This window comes from Amblyraja radiata, chromosome 9 (genome assembly GCF_010909765.2).
Source record: "Amblyraja radiata isolate CabotCenter1 chromosome 9, sAmbRad1.1.pri, whole genome shotgun sequence".
In the NCBI taxonomy this organism is placed as follows: domain Eukaryota; kingdom Metazoa; phylum Chordata; class Chondrichthyes; order Rajiformes; family Rajidae; genus Amblyraja; species Amblyraja radiata.
In genome coordinates, this window is record NC_045964.1 from 36,274,256 (window position 1) to 36,290,340 (window position 16,085).

Here is a 16,085-nt window from a genome sequence, read left to right on the forward strand (position 1 = left end):
CGGTTTTTTTCTCGCAAGCAACAGCCTGAGGAACCTGTGGAATGTTTCATTGCCGACCTCCGCTATCTAGCTCAGCGCTGTCGTTTTGGTGAGTTGTGTGACCAGCTCACGCGGGACATGTTAGTTACTGGCATGTTAGACCAGAAGTTGCGGGCTGATTTATTACGGAGGCCTGACCTCACGTTGAACGAAGCTGTGCATGCTTGTCGCATTGCTGAGGTTGTTACTCCGTTTCGTGGGGAGAGAGGATCTGGGAACCGTGCCGTTAGCGTGGCTGCTCTGTCTGTGCTGATTCCCTGCAGCCTGTCTCGTTTGCCTCTCGTACCATGACGGACACTGAGCAAAGGTATGCCCAAATTGAGAAGGAGCTCCTTGCTGTGGTGTTTGCGTGCTCTAAGTTCCGGGACTTTCTCTTTGGGGTTCGGTTCACGGTGGAAACAGACCATCAGCCGCTGGTTACGATATTAAACAAACCTATTCATGCTGCCCCGGCCCGTCTGCAGCGGATGATACTACAGCTACAGCGGTTCGATTTCAACATTGTGTATAGGAGGGGTACCGAGATGCATATTGCCGATGCTCTGTCGAGGGCACCTCGGTCCTCCTGTGCCCAGCATCCATACGAGCAGGAGGACCTGCACGTTCTGAATGTGAATTTTGTTCCTTCAAAGCAGCCTGCTCGAGCACACTGCTGCCGACCCTGACTTGCAACAGCTGTCTGCTGTCATTCTGCGCGGGTGGCCCCGAAAGCCTGCCTCTCTGCCTGCTGGCGTGCGCCCCTTCTTCCTGGTTCGGGATGAGCTTGTGGTTCGGGAGGGTATCGTCGTGAAAGGTCACAAGGTGGTGATCACTGCCTCACTCTATGATGCTTACTACTCTGCTGCTCATTTGGGGCATCCGGGCGCTGACGCTACCGTTGCTCATGCTCAAGGGCAGTACTATTGGCCTGCCATGGCCAAGTATATCAAGGCTCGAGTGGCGGCGTGCTCAGAGTGCAACTCCATGGCCCCTCACCAGCAGCGGCAGCCCCTGTTGCAGCAGCCGGCCCCCGACATGCCCTGGTCTTCACTGGCTGCAGATATTTTTGAGTGGCGTGGGAAGCACTACCTGGTGTTGGTGGACTCGTATTCATCCTGGTTTGAAGTGGACCTTCTTCCCACCATCACATCAGAGATGGTCATCGGCAAGCTGCGACGTCATTTTGCTGTCTTTGGTTCCCCGGTCAAGCTCCAGACTGACAACGGCCGTCAATTTACTAGCGCCGAATTTGCTGCCTTCGCTACGAAATGGAAATTTACTCACTTTACTAGCAGCCCTGAATTCCCTCAGAGTAACGGACTGGCTGAACGTGCTGTGCGCAGCGCGAAGATGTTGCTGGAGCAGTCTCGCTTGTCAAACTGCGATTTTTATCAGGGACTGTTAAATCTGCGAAACGTGTCTAGAGACGGTGTTTTGGGTTCACCTGCTCAGCGGCTCCTCCGGCCGCCAATGCCGATCGCTCAGCAGTCGCTTGTGCCGGTGGTACGCCACCCTGATGTGGTCCACCGCCGTATTTCTCAACGCCACTAAATCCAGCGCCGGTCCCACGACAAGTCTTGCCGCCCTCTACTCCCCCTCACGACGGGTCAGGTTGTCCGTTTGCAGTCACCAACCGGGTTTTCCAAGCTTGCCACTGTAGTAGGAGTGGCGGACTCACCCCGTTCCTATTTAGTAGACTACGAGGGCACTGTGTACCGTCGCAGTCGCCAACATCTGTTAGCTGTCCGGGAGCCTGCGCCTCCGCTTCCATTCCCGGAGCCTCCCTCTCCGTGGCTCGACTCTCCTCCTCGGATTGTGCCGCCTAGTCCTGTTGTTGTTCGTGCCCCTACCGTGCCTCTAACGGTGCCTCCGAGTTTCGCCTCCCCGGCTGGCACGTCTCCTCCACGTCTTTCGCCTACTGATTCTTCTTCTTCTTCATCTTCTTCTTCATCTTCTTCATCTTCATCTTCATCTTCATCTTCATCTTCATCTTCTTCTTATCCGCCTCGGCAGTCGCCATCTAGCAGTCGACCGGTTTCTGGCCAGTCTCCTGTTTTTCTGTCTGATCCGCAGTCCCCACGTTGTTCTCCGCCTCTGCCTTTCTCTTTGGGGGAGGGGAGTGAGGGTGAGGGTGCTGTACGGACCCGCTCAGGTAGAGTTGTCCGGCCCCCTGATCGGTATGGCGACTTTGCTTAATATTGTGCTGTTTGATTAATTGATACTGTTACTATGTTGCAGGCTTGTATAATTACCCTGCTGCTGTTTATTCTACGGGAAAGGATGTAGGTGGTTATGCATGCAACCAAATATGTAGCTACCTCATTACCATTTGACACTCCCACCTTAGGTAGTATAACTGTAGTATCTGCATGCACCCTCCCTCTCTTGGTTCCAGTACGTGTGTAGACCAGTTGTGGTCAGTGCTGGGACGTGTGGATGTAGTGTCTTAATAAAGACTTAGTGAAGGACTAAGGACCACGTCTAAAATACCTTTACAGGTTGCATTGGGGTACTAGGCCTCCCATGTGACTGGGACTCAACAGGTCCCACTTAGTCTAGTTCATTGTACAACCCAAATACTTACCACCCCTTCATGCATCGTTTTCCCAAAACCCAATCACAGAAACATTCACAAATTGAAGCTTGTTCTGCCATTGAGATTGTAACTGCGGGACCATAGGACCATAAGACACAGGAGCTGAATTATCCATTCAGCCCAGCGAGTTGGCCCCACCGTTCGATCATGGCCAATCTATTTTTCCGTCTCAATCCCATTCTCCAGCCTTCTCCACCTATCAATCCCTGCTTTAAAAATACCCAATGACTTGACCTCTACCACTGTCTGTGGCAATGATTTTCACAGATTCATCACTCTTTGGCGATAGAAATTCCTCTTCATCTTCATTTTAAAGGAACATGCTTTTATTCTGAGGCTGTGTCCTCTGGTCCTAGACTTTCCATTACTGGAAACATCCTCTCCACCACCACTCTATCTAGGGCCTTCATTATTTGGTAAGTTTCAATGATATTCCCCCCTGTTCCTTCTAAACACCAGCGAGTCCAGGCCCAGAACCATTAAAACACTCCTCTTACATTAACCCAATGATCCCTAGGATCATTCTTGTAAATCTTCACTGGACAGTTTCCAATGCCAGCACTGATATGGGGGCTAAAAGTGCTCACAATACCCCAAATGTAGTCTGAGCAGCACCTTAAAGACTCCGCAAGGCACCCATACTTTTATATTGTAGTCCCCTCGAAATGAATGTTAAAATTGTATTTGCCTTCCTAATTACCAACTCAATCCACAAATTAACCTTTTTGGAATACTGCACTAGCACTCACTCCCAAGTCCGTTTGCACCTCAGATTTCTAAATCCTCCCCGTTTAGAAAATAGTCTGTGCCTTTATTCCTTCTACCCAAGTCCATTACGTTTATTCCATTTGGCACTTCTTTGCCCACTCTCCCAACCTGTCCAAGTCCTGCTGCGGACTCTCTGCGCCCCCAACACTAACCACGTCCACCTATCTTAGTATCACCTGCAGACTTGGCCACAAAGCCATCAAGGAAGAAGGATTCTAAGGGGAGTAGGAGGCAACCGTGGCTGACAAGAGAAGTTAGGGATAGAATAAAACTAAAAGAAAAGATGTACAACACAGCAAAGAGTAGCCGGAAGCCAGAGGATTTGGAAACTTTCATAGGACAACAGAAGGAAACAAAATGAGCAATACGGGCTGAAAAGATGTCGTACGAGGGGAAGCTGGCCAGGAATGTAAAGAAGGACAGTAAAAGTTTGCTTAGATATGTTAAGGGAAAAAGAATAGTAAAGTCAAATGTGGGTCCCTTGAAGGCAGACAAGGGTGAAATTATTATGGGGAACAAGGAAATGGCAGAAGAGTTGACCAGGATCTGTCTTCACTAAGGAAGACACAAACAATCTCCCAGAAGTACTGGAGAACAGAGGATCTAAGGGGGTTGAAGAACTGAAACTAATTTTCATTAGGCGAGAAATAGTATTGGGTAGGCTAATGGGACTGAAGGATGATAAATCCCCTGGGTCTGATGGTCTGCATCCCAGGGTCCTCAGGGAGGTGGCTCTAGAAATAGTGGACGCATTGGTGATCATTTTCCAATGTTCAATAAATTCAGGATCAGTTCCCGTGGATTGGAGGATAGCTAATGTTATCCCACTTTTCAAGAAAGGAGCGAGAGAGAAAACGGGGAATTACAGACCAGTTAGTCTGACTTCAGTGGCGGGAAAGATGCTGGAGTCAATTATTAAAGAGGTAATAATGGGGCATTTGGATAGCAGTAAAAGGATTAGTCCAAGTCAACATGGATTTATGAAAGGAAAATCATGCTTGACCAATCTTCTGGAATTTTTTGAGGATGTGACAAGTAAAATGGATGAAGGGAAGCCAGTGGATGTAGTGTATCTAGACTATCAGAAAGCCTTTGATAAGGTCCCGCACGGGAGACTGGTGACTAAAATTAGAGCACATGGTATTGGGGGTAGGGTGTTGACGTGGATAGAAAATTGGTTAGCAGACAGGAAGCAAAGAGTAGGAGTGAAAGGGTCCTTTTCAGAATGGCAGGCAGTGGCGAGTAGAGTGCCGCAAGGCTCGGTGTTGGGGCCGCAACTGTTTACCTAATATATTAATGATTTGGAAGAAGGAATTAGGAGCAACACTAGCAAGTTTGCGGATGACACAAAGCTGGGTGGCAGTGTGAACTGTGAAGAGGATGTTAGGAGGTTGCAGGGTGACCTGGACCGGTTGAGTGAGTGGGCAGATGCAGTATAATATAGATAAATGTGAGGTTATCCACTTTGGTGGCAATAACAAGGGGGCAGATTATCTCAATGGGGTTAGGTTATGTAAGGGGGATGTACAGCGAGACCTGGGTGTCCTTGTATACCAGTCACTGAAAGTTGGTGTGCAGGTACAGCAGGCAGTGAAGAAAGCTAATGGAATGTTGGCCTTCATAACAAGAGAATTTCAGTATAGGAGTAAAGAGGTTCTTCTGCAGTTGTATAGGGCTCTGGTAAGACCACATCTGGAGTATTGTGTACAGTTTTGGTCTCCTAATTTGAGGAAGGACATCCTTGTGATTGAGGCAGTGCAGCGTAGGTTCACGAGATTGATCCCAGGGATGGCGGGACTGTCATATGAGGAAAGATTGAAAAGACTAGGCTTGTATTCACTGGAGTTTAGAAGGATGAGGGGGTATCTTATAGAAACATAAAATTATAAAAGGATTGGACAAGCTAGATGCAGGAAAAATATTCCCAATGTTAGGCGAGTCCAGAACCAGTGGCCACAGTCTTAGTATAAAGTGGAGGCCATTTAAAACTAAGGTGAGAAAATACTGTTTCACCCAGAGGGTTGTGAATTTGTGGAATTCCCTGCCACAGGGGGCAGTGGAGGCCAAATCAGAGGGAGTTATATAGAGCTCTAGGGGCTTGTGCAATCAAGGGATATGGGGAGAAGGCAGGCACGGGCTTTTGATTGGGGCCAATCAGCCATGATCACAATAAATGGCGGTGCTGGCTCGAAGGGCCAAATGGCCTCCTCCTGCACCTATTTTCTATGTTTCTATAATTCCATCCATCAGATCATTCATATATAACGAGAAATGTAGCAGGTCCTTCACTGACCCCTGCAGAAAACTACTTGGCACCCACCTTTTGCCTTCTGCCAGCCAATCTCCTATCCATGCTAGTACCTTGCCTCTTATACCATGGGCTCCCATTTTGTTTAGCAGCCTCATGTGAGACACCTTCTGAAAATCCTAGTAAAGAACATCCACTGACTCCTTTGTCTATCATGGTTACTTCCTCAAAGAATACTTCCTCAAAGAATACCAACAGATTTGTTAGGTAAGATTTCCTTCACAAAACTATGCTGCTTCCAAGTACCCAGAAACCTCATCCTTGCTGATAAACTCAAAAATCTTTACCAACCACTGAATCTAGGCTAACCAGCTTATAATTTCCTTTATTTTGCCTTGTTCCCTTCTTAAACAGTGGAGTTAGACTTGCGATTCTCCATTCCACTGGAAACATTTTGATTTTAGTTTGTTTTGAATAGGGGCAGGACTGGATGTTGGGGAAAGACAATGCAAATTACAATGTCATTAGGCAGGAGCTAATGTGGGTAGATTGGGAGCATTTGTTATTGGGAAAGTCAACAGACACCAAAATGCAGGATCAGCATATTCCAGTGAGGAGGGATAAGGATGGCAAGATAAGGGAACAGTGGATGACCGATGAAGTTGTAAAGTTGGTCAGGAAGAAAAAGGAGGCATATGTCAGGTTTAAGAACGTGGCATCAGTTAGGGTTTGAGGAATATAGAGTATGAATGAACTGAAGCGGGCAATTAGAAGGGCCAAAAGAGGCAATTAAATGTAAATGGTGAGAAGGATTAAAGAAAGTCCCAAGGCTTTTTATACATACGTTAATCCATGCTTGGAGTTGGAAGATGAAGGTGAGGTACTAAATGAGTACTTTGCATCTGTATTCACCGAGCAGGACTTGGAGGACAGTGAGAACAGTGTGGAATACACAAAAATGCTGGGGCAGTTTGTCATTGAGAAGAGCTGGTGCTGAGGCACTTTAAGAACATTAAGGTGGATGTCCCCAGGGCCTGATGGGATCTATCCCAGGTTATTGAGGGAAGCAAGAGAGGAAATTACAGGGTCCTTGACAATGATCGGTTTCTTCTGTAGCCTCAGGTGAGGACCTGGAAGACAAGGGAGTGGCCAATTTAGTTCGTTTGTTTAAGAAAAGTAGAGAGAATCCGGAGAACTATAGGCCAGTGAGCCTCAGGTCAGCTTTAGGGAAACTATTGGAGAGAATTCTTCAAGATAGGATTTACTCCCATTTGGAATGGACTAATTAGGTGTAGCCAGCATGGCTTGATGAAAGTAGGGAAGTGGATGTTGTATACATGGATTTTAGTACGGCTTTTGATAAAGTCCCTTATGGAAGGCTGATCGAGAAGATTAAGGTTATATGATTCATTATGACTTGATCATATGGATTCATAACTGGCTTATTCATAGAAGATATCGGGTTGTGGTGGAAGGTAGATATTCTGGCTGTAAGTCTGTGTCCAGTGTTCTGCAGGGATCGGTGCTGGAACCTCTGCTGTTTGAGATATATATAAATGACCTAGACATAAATGTAGATGGGTTGGTAACTTTGCTGACGACACCAAACTTGTAGGAGCAACAATGAGGAATGCTGTGAGTAAATACAACAGGATATAGATCAGCTGCAGAAACGGCAGTTTAACCCGAGCAAGTGTGAGGTTTTACACTTTGGGAGGTTGAATGTAAGGGGAAAGTGTACAGCTAATGGCAAGACCCTTAACAGCATTGAAGTTCAGAGGGATCTTGGAGTCCATAACTCACTCAAAGGTGGCAGCACAAGTGGACAAGGTGGTAAAGAAGGTGTATGGAACGCTTGGTTTCAATGCTATGGGCATTTACTGATTCCTGGGATGTCAGGACTGTCTTATGAAGAAAGACTGGATAGACTTGGTTTATACTCTCTAGAATTTAGGAGATTGAGAGGGGATCTTATAGAAACTTACAAAATTCTTAAGGGGTTGGACAGGCTAGATGCAGGAAGATTGCTCCCGATGTTGGGGAAGTCCAGGACAAGGGGTCACAGCTTAAGGATAAGGGGGAAATCCTTTAAAACCAAGATGAGAAGAACTTTTTTCACACAGAGAGTGGTGAATCTCTGGAACTCCCTGCCACAGAGGGTAGTCGAGGCCAGTTCATTGGCTATATTTAAGAGGGAGTTAGATGTGGCCCTGGTGGCTAAGGGGATCAGAGGGTATGGAGAGAAGGCAGGTACGGGATACTGAGTTGGATGATCAGCCATGATCATATTGAATGGCGGTGCAGGCTCGAAGGGCCGAAAGGCCTACTCCTGCACCTAATTTCTATGTTTCTATGTTAATACAAGAGTCAGGAAGCCATGATACAGTTCTAAAAGATTGAGGTTAGGTTGAATTTAGAGCATTGTATTGCAAGCAGTTCTGGTCATCCCACTACAGGAAAGATGTAGAGGCTTTGGAGAGGGTGTTGATGTGGTTTACCAGAATGTTACTTGGATTAGAGGGTTTCAGCTACTGGGAGAGCTTTGTTTGTGGATCGTTGACTTGGATTGTTTTGTCTGGAACATTGGAGGTTGAAGGAAGATTTGCTATAAAACATAAAATTATGAGAGGCAAAGATAAGGTAGACAGTCAGAACCATTTTGCTCAGGTGGAAATGTCCAACATGAGAGGGCACAGTTATTAGCCGAGAGGGGAAATGTTTAATGGAGGTGTGGGGCAAGTAGTTTTCCCGCCCACAGAGTAGCGGGGGCCTGGAACGCATTGTCAGGAGTGGTGGAGGCAGACACGATAGTGCTGTTTAAGAGGCTTTTACATAAGTACATGGAAATGTAGAGAATAAAGGGACACAAATCATGATGAGATCAGTTTAACTATGGTTCAGGTTTCGGCACATAGTGGGCCAAAAGGCTCATTCCTGTGCTGTACTGTTCTATATTCCAGACTCCAGTGATTTTTGAAAGATCACAACTAATGCCTTCACAATTCTGCAGCTACCTCTTTTTTAGAACCATGGAGTGTAGTCCATCTGGTCCAGGTGACGTATCCACCTTTGGACATTTCAGCTTCCCGTGCACCTTCTCCTTAGAAATGGCAACTGCACTCACTTCTGCCCCCTGACTCTCTTGAATTTCTGGCACATTGCTAGTGTATTCCACTGTGAAGACTAATCCAAAAAAACTTAGTTCATCTACCCATTTTTTTGTCCCCCATTACTGATTCTCCAGTGTCATTTTCCAGCGGTTCAATGTCCGCTCTTTATATCTGAAAAAAACTTTTGGTATTCTCTTTTATATTATTAGCTAGCTTGCCTTCATATTTCATCTTTTTTCCCCCTACTGCTTTTTTGTTGCCTTCTGCTGGTTTTTAAATCCTTCCCACAAATCTTAGCCATATTATATGCTTTCCCTTTTACTTTTATGCTCGCTTTGACTTAGTTTGTCAGCCACTGTTGCCTCATTCTCCCCACAGTACGTTTCTTCCTCTGAGGGATGAAAAGATCCTGCACCGTCCAAATAACTCCCAGAAACTCCTGCCATTGCTGCTCCACTGTCATTCCAGATTGGGACCCCTTCCAATCAACTATGGCCAGCTCCTCACTCATGCCTCTGTCGTTACCTTTCCTCAACAGTAATAGCGATACATCAGATTTCAGCTTCTGCCTCTCAAGCTGCTGGTTGAATTCTATCACATTATGATCACTGCCTCCTACATGGTTCTTTCACCTCATGCTCCCTAATCAAAGCTTTTAAACAACACCTTTAAAAGGCCTGGTTAATTTTTAAGCCAAGTCTCTCTTATCCAAGGTGCAAAACAGCAGAAATAGTTTCAACCCTATCAGTTCCCTTATCATCTTGATAACTGTAATTAAGTGACGCCTTATTTTATATTCCAGAAATGAAACCCCACCTTGAGATTTCTTCTTGTACTTGAACCTTTGGAATTCGGATCTTTCCATTAAACCTACAGCACAGTTTTATCAAAGGTTGATATATCCTTAAGGTGTGGTTCCCACAGCTGCTCACAGTACGCTCAAAAGAGGACTCAAATCACTATACCCAATATATGGTAGACAAAAATGCTGGACAAACTCAGTGGGTGAGGCTGCATCTATGCAGCGAAGGAATAAGTGACGTTTCGGGTTGAAACCCTTCTTCAGACTGATGTGGGGGTGGGGGGTGGGAAGAAGAAAGGAAGAGGCGGAGACAGTAGGCTGCAGGAGAGCTGGGAAGGGGAGGGGAAGAAAGCAAGAAACCTTCTCCTCCCAGCTCTCCCAGCCTAATGTCTCTGCCTCTTCCTTTCTTCTCCCCCCCCATCAGTCTGAAGAAGGGTCTCGACCCGAAACATCACCTATTCCTTCGCTCCATAGATGCTGCCTCACCCGCTGAGTTTCTCAGGCATTTTTGTCTACCTTTGATTTTTCCATTCCAGCATCTGCAGTTCTTTCTTAAACATACCCAATATATGCTTTTTCAAAAATCTTGTTGCACATTACAATTATTCAATGTCTATTAAAATATTCCAGGAATAAAAGACAATCAAATAAAAAGCAATGCAAAAACAAGTTTACATTCTCTTAATGGAATACTCAACAGAAACAGATTGAAGACATACCATACCGATGTGCAGAAGGATCATTAAATTATGAAATTCCACCAAGTTTTTGCAATTTGTTGCATTTGATAATACATACTTTTATTCCTCCGAGAGTTCCTTGCCAGGTTCTTTCTTCAATATCCAGAAGCAAATCCTTCAATCGCAATTCAAGCTGCTTATCGGCAGATAATAGGCAAGACTCATGTGCACCAGGAGCATCTTTTAAAGTATTTTGAACAAGCTTGCTTTCCATTGGAGCTTTATCTAAAAATCAACATGGAATTTACTTGATTTGTATTCTCTAGCCATTTATTAAACCATTTTCTTCAATCCCTCATTTCCGATATTTGTTCGAACATTTCTTTTACAGTAGCTTAAATTTAAAGCTGCCAATTCTGCATCATTTCAGATTTTAAGATTGCCCAAATCTTAAATACAATACACATGCAAACAGAATAATAAAGTCTAAAACATGAGCTTAGTGGAGTAAGTGTTCATTTCAAATACTTGAATATGTTGCTTGGCAGCTGACAAATGCTTCAGGAATGAAATGCCTACTGTTTGCAATGGCAGACCATCCCTGGGATGAGTGTTCATGAGGAGAATCCACTTCAGTAACAGATATTGACCACAGGGTAAAGGTTTAAATTAGGAAGTTTTTTCATGGCACATTTCAAGCTAACAAAAAGTGTGCCTATGAAACAAAAAGGACATATTTACATACATTTCTGAAATATTTAACTGTGGAAATAGTGACCATGCTGCACAGTTTTATACCTACAAGTACAATAGTGAAGAGATTAGAGATCTTTCTCACTTCGCCTGACATGGGTTTTTGCTGATCTTTGTACTTGTGCGGAGATTGCATGCTCAGTGAACACTTGGTTGCACTCCCTCATTCCCCCCCGCTTCCCTTCCCCTGGCGTTCTTGCTTTTCTCCCACACTCCCTCCTCCGTCTTCCCCCACCTGGTTCCATCAGCCCATCACCCTCATCTACCAGCCCCTCTTCCCATTCCTACACTGCTGCAGACCGACAATGTTTCCTCTCAGTCCTTATGCTGAGTCTTAACCCGAAACATGAACTTAAGGGCCTGTCCCACTGCGGGGACCTAATTTGTGAGTTTAGAAGAGATTAAAAAAGTGTCATGGTCTTGTTGTATCGCCGGAGTAGAACACCTCCTACGACCTCCTTCGACTATGTCGAGAACCTCCTTCGACCATGTAGAAGACCTCCTTCGACCATGTAGAAGACCTCCTTCGACCATGTAGAAGACCTCCTTCGATTTCCTTCGACTAGCTTTGGGAAAATTGGACACCGAATAGTGGAGAGTGAAGACGACCACCATCGACTTCACTAACACTATTAATGACTACCTTTGATTACCTTCGACTACCTTCGATTACCTACGAATAACATGCCAACCTACTACGACCTACTTCGACTAAACCTCCGAGTAAAAAAAAAAAAAAAGATTTTTTCCATGCCGACCAATTTTTGCTCGCGGACAATTTACAGCATAATAAAAAATACTCCTCGACCAAACTGAGGCCTAGAGTATGCGGGAACTTCCCTCTAGCATGAAGGAGAGTTACATAGACCTCCTAGGACCATGTGTCGACCATGCTGCAAGTTTGAGTTGAGCGCAGACTCTTCTAAACTCGCAAATTAGGTTCCCGCAGTGGGCCACAACCTTTACACTTTGCCTCCAGCATTCTGTTTTATATTTTGGTAAATGTGAGAATGAGGAAAGAGACTTTATAGTGCTAATGAAACTCATCAAAATGGGCCTATGTTCTTTAAAGAGCTCAAATTGGCCCGTTAAGCAAAACACCGTGTGCTGGCTATGATTATCTGGTTTATTCTTATGCTGGGAGAAAGTGCTTTGTGACCTTGCAGAAAGGTTTTTTTAAATACAGCCAACTCAAGTGAGAAACATTGCTGCATTGATTTGCATACTGGGTAACCTTAATAATCTGATTGTTGATTTGGATTTAGAAAGAGGGGAGCAGAAACTCACTTCTTATTCTAAATCCTTCCGAAAGTCACAGCTAATATTAATTCCAGCCAGCTGGATGCTGTCCAACTTTTCTTTTAATGAAATAACTGTAACGGGAGACAATTTTAAAAGGATAGCTCAGCTTCCCTTTTAAGTCGAACTATCATTCTGATTGACTGTCACTGTAAAGTTTAACATTTTACTTAGTTGTTGAATGGTATTACAGCCACTAATAGCTAACATTTTAATTATGTGAATATATATATTATTGATCTTATAGAGGTGTATAAAATCATGAGAGGAATCTCTTGCCCAGAGTAGGGAAATCAAGGACATAGGTTTAAGTTAAAGGGGAAAAGATTTAATAGGAATCAGAGGGGTAACTTTTTCCACACAAAGGGTGGTGGTGGGTGATGGAACGAGCTGCCAGAGGAGGTAATTGAGGCAGGGACTATCCCAATGTAGACAGGTTCATGGCTAGGACAGGTTTGGAGCAATATAGGCCAAACTCAGGCAAGTGGGACTGGTGTAGCTGGGACATGTTGGCCGGTGTGGGCAAGTTGGCCCGAAGGGCATGTTTCCATGATGCATGATTATGACTCTATGGAAATACATGTTGGATGATTGGTTAATTGTCATGTGTAAATTCCCCTAGTGGTCAGCAACTAAATCATGGGTTGGGCAATAGGTTTACTGTAAACAGATGTGTGGCTAGCACTAACTCAGTGGGGCAAAAGTCCTGATTATATGCCATTTGACTACGAGTGGCTTACAGTTTTTCTTGTTTTTCCCCCGTTTAAAGTTATTTTGGGAATGTCTGCAACATGAAATATCGTTAGGCTATGGATACTGCGGTGTAAGAGTTAAACTGACAATGTGAAATGGAGTTATCAGCTAAGTTAGCAGCCCTACATGCCATAGCCTCTCGAAATCAAGTTTACAGACGCATAATCTCCTCGCGCCTATGATCATTGCCTGGGAACGCAGCCGTTCGCAGGACATTCTATGGGGGAAAGGTTGCGTTGGAGAACAAACACAACAGCAATAGTTGGGTAGACCACCGCTAGTAGCGCAGAAACGTTGCAGACAAAGGGGGCTTATGATTGGCTCGGGGAGGGGGCAGTCGCGCTTTGATAAGAAATGCCATGAAGGATGGTGTTGGGCGCCCTTTCGGAGAACCTCAGCCTTCGACCATGTCGCGAATGGTGCCAGGTGATCAAGACGAAACATCCCGTGGCGTGCTCTGATGAGTTTGCGAGTGCGTACGGGTTTACGTGACTGTATGCGGCGTGTTCTGCTGTGTACTCTGGGTTTGCGAGTGCTTTCAGGGATTTTCGAGGATACCTGTGTGTATGTGCCTTAGTTAGTAGTGTAATAAATTACTGAGTGAATCAAAACTGTTATCTGAATCCAGTGATTTATCAAACACAACATTTGGCGTAGTCAGCAGGATTCAGATAACAGACAATGTGCAAGTTAAATAATGAGCAAGTTAAAGAAAGCATTGGAGCCTGAAATTATCGGATCCCAGGGTGGGTGGATAATACGGATGGGTTTGCGAGTTTGGCCAACTTAATTGCTCAGTCCGAGACGCCCATCGACAGGTCCGATGCACTAAACAACAATCCTAATGTTACAATCAGATATAATATATTGACACAGTTAAAGGAGAGCGGGATGCTCGAGGAAAAGGGGAGCCACAATGGAGCATTCTGGCTGTGACTATCAATATCTAAATCTCAACGCGAGAATCCTAAACAAAAAGAACAAGAATTAAAAAACCTAAAAGACAAAATTGCTACATTAAAGGAGCACCCACTGACTATCAATGGCAGTGGAGACATCCAGAAACTGGGCTGCGGAGATGGGAAACCGAGCTGTGGACACTGCTTGTTGGAGATGGCCAGACTCAAGCAAACTGAGGAGGTTAAGCCCGTGGACTGGCAGATTACGTCCGTTAACTAATGATAAGGGGGAGGACGTTAATACCTGGGATGGGGACATCTGGTATGCTAACAACAGAGGGAAACAACAATGGATCAGGGTCCCTACCTTCCCCCACCGACAGACCTACGACCCCCCCTCCCCCCTATATACCCCCGATCAGGTCCTAGTGCAGGCACGCCCGGTTAAGACCACCATCCATTAAGACCACAAGGGCACCGACACCAACACATTAGGACCTCTCCCCAGAGCTCCCGCGGAGTCCAGTGTCAGTGCACCCATCTGGGTCAGTACGCGCGCCCCTGGGGACTCCAGGGTCTGTATGCCTGCCCGCCCACTCCAGCACCCCAGGTATCCACAACCCTTCAGGACCACACTCTGAAGGAGTTGTCCACCATGAGTGACCGCTTCGGCCAACAATCTGGGGAACCCCAAGGACAGTGGTTGCTCCGGGTATGGGATAAGGGAGCCACGGAAATACTCCTCAATGAAGAAACGCAGGGGCTCGGTGACCTGTACCATAACAGTGGGATTAACCGTGAAATGCGGCTTGGATGAGATCATAGGGACCCAATCACCCTCTGGGATCAGGTGGAGGCTGCTGAAACCATTAAAAAAAAACCTCACTGATTGATTGGGACTTCCGCTCGCTGCCAGAATGGTTCACAGCTGAAGAGGGGGCAATGGCACTAAGACAATGGGCCCTGATTATGTCCTTGTATGACGCCGACTTGAATTATGAGTCTTGAGAACCGTGAATTTACTGCCTCCCTCCTTTCTTATTTGGTAAAGACTGCAGCGTCTGGCACCAGAGGGGTGGTACTGGCTCCTGGGACCGGCAGTAAAGGAATCTAAAGGGACACCCTCACTGCATACAAGAGGTTGGACCATTTGACTGACCACGCCTCCTCGAGGCGAGAAGTGAGGAGAATTGATTCATCCAATTCCAGACCAGGGTGTGGGGCTAAGAGGCATCTATCCTAAAGGTACTGTTTCTGACTCTCCCCCGAGCTGGAGCGGATAAGGAATTCCCACCTGCACCCTCTATCCCCTTGAGAAAAGATATTGTGTGAAAAAGGGGAACCATGGGCAGAATGAAGAAAATCCGGCCCAAGACGAGTGCCCTGGGATGTACCGTGCCGGTTCCGCTTGACTAGGGGTGTGGCCAGGGTCTCCGGCGGGTTTTCCTGGCGGCCCTTGCTCGAAACTAGGCCTTATACCCGTTACCTTCCACGATGGGATTGCTATGTCCCACTACATGGCTGAGAGGATGGTGGAACAAGCGCTCCAGCTTGCCTTACGGCGGATGAATGTCTCTTTTGAATTGCAGGTGTCGGCTACTGCTCGTGAAGAGGAGTTTAGTCTGTGGCAACAGCATGACAGATGGCAGACGCGTCTCGGCTTCTGGACAAAGACATTGCCTGATCCCGCCGCGCGACATTCGCCTTTTGAGCGACCGTTGTTTGCATGTTACTTGGCACTCCTTGCTACTGAACTCCTTACGGCAGATGGGATAGTGGTTGTACTATTATAACCCGGGTTAAGTCTGCCAACGTCTCTCATCTCGGTCCTAAAAGACTTCTCCCTTATCCGTAAACTGTGACTCCTTGTTCTGGACTGTGACCCCTTGTTCGGGAACAATCTTCCTGCATCTAGCCTGTCTAACCCCATAAGTTTCTATAAGATCCCCCCTCAATCTTTTAAATTCTAGCAAGTACAAGCGGAGTCTATCCAGTCTTTCTTCATATGAAAGCCCTGCCACCCCAGGAATCAGTCTGGTGCTTCTCTGTACTCCCTCTATGGCAAGGATGTCTTTCCTCAGACTAGGAGACCAAAACTGTACGCAATACTCCAGGTGTGGTCTCACCAAGGCCCTGTACAACTGCAGTAGAACCTCCCT

At 45.9% G+C, this 16,085-nt stretch overlaps 1 protein-coding gene across 2 annotated transcripts in view; it reads right to left on the bottom strand.

The window, feature by feature from the left end:
• baz1a (bromodomain adjacent to zinc finger domain 1A) overlaps positions 1-16,085 on the bottom strand; it is a 108,530-nt gene that overhangs the window by 52,297 nt on the left and 40,148 nt on the right. For both annotated transcript variants that reach the window (XM_033027117.1, XM_033027118.1), the window contains exon 19: positions 10,341-10,507. In XM_033027117.1, coding sequence (XP_032883008.1) covers positions 10,341-10,507 — 167 coding nt within the window. The remainder of the gene's footprint in view (positions 1-10,340; positions 10,508-16,085) is intronic.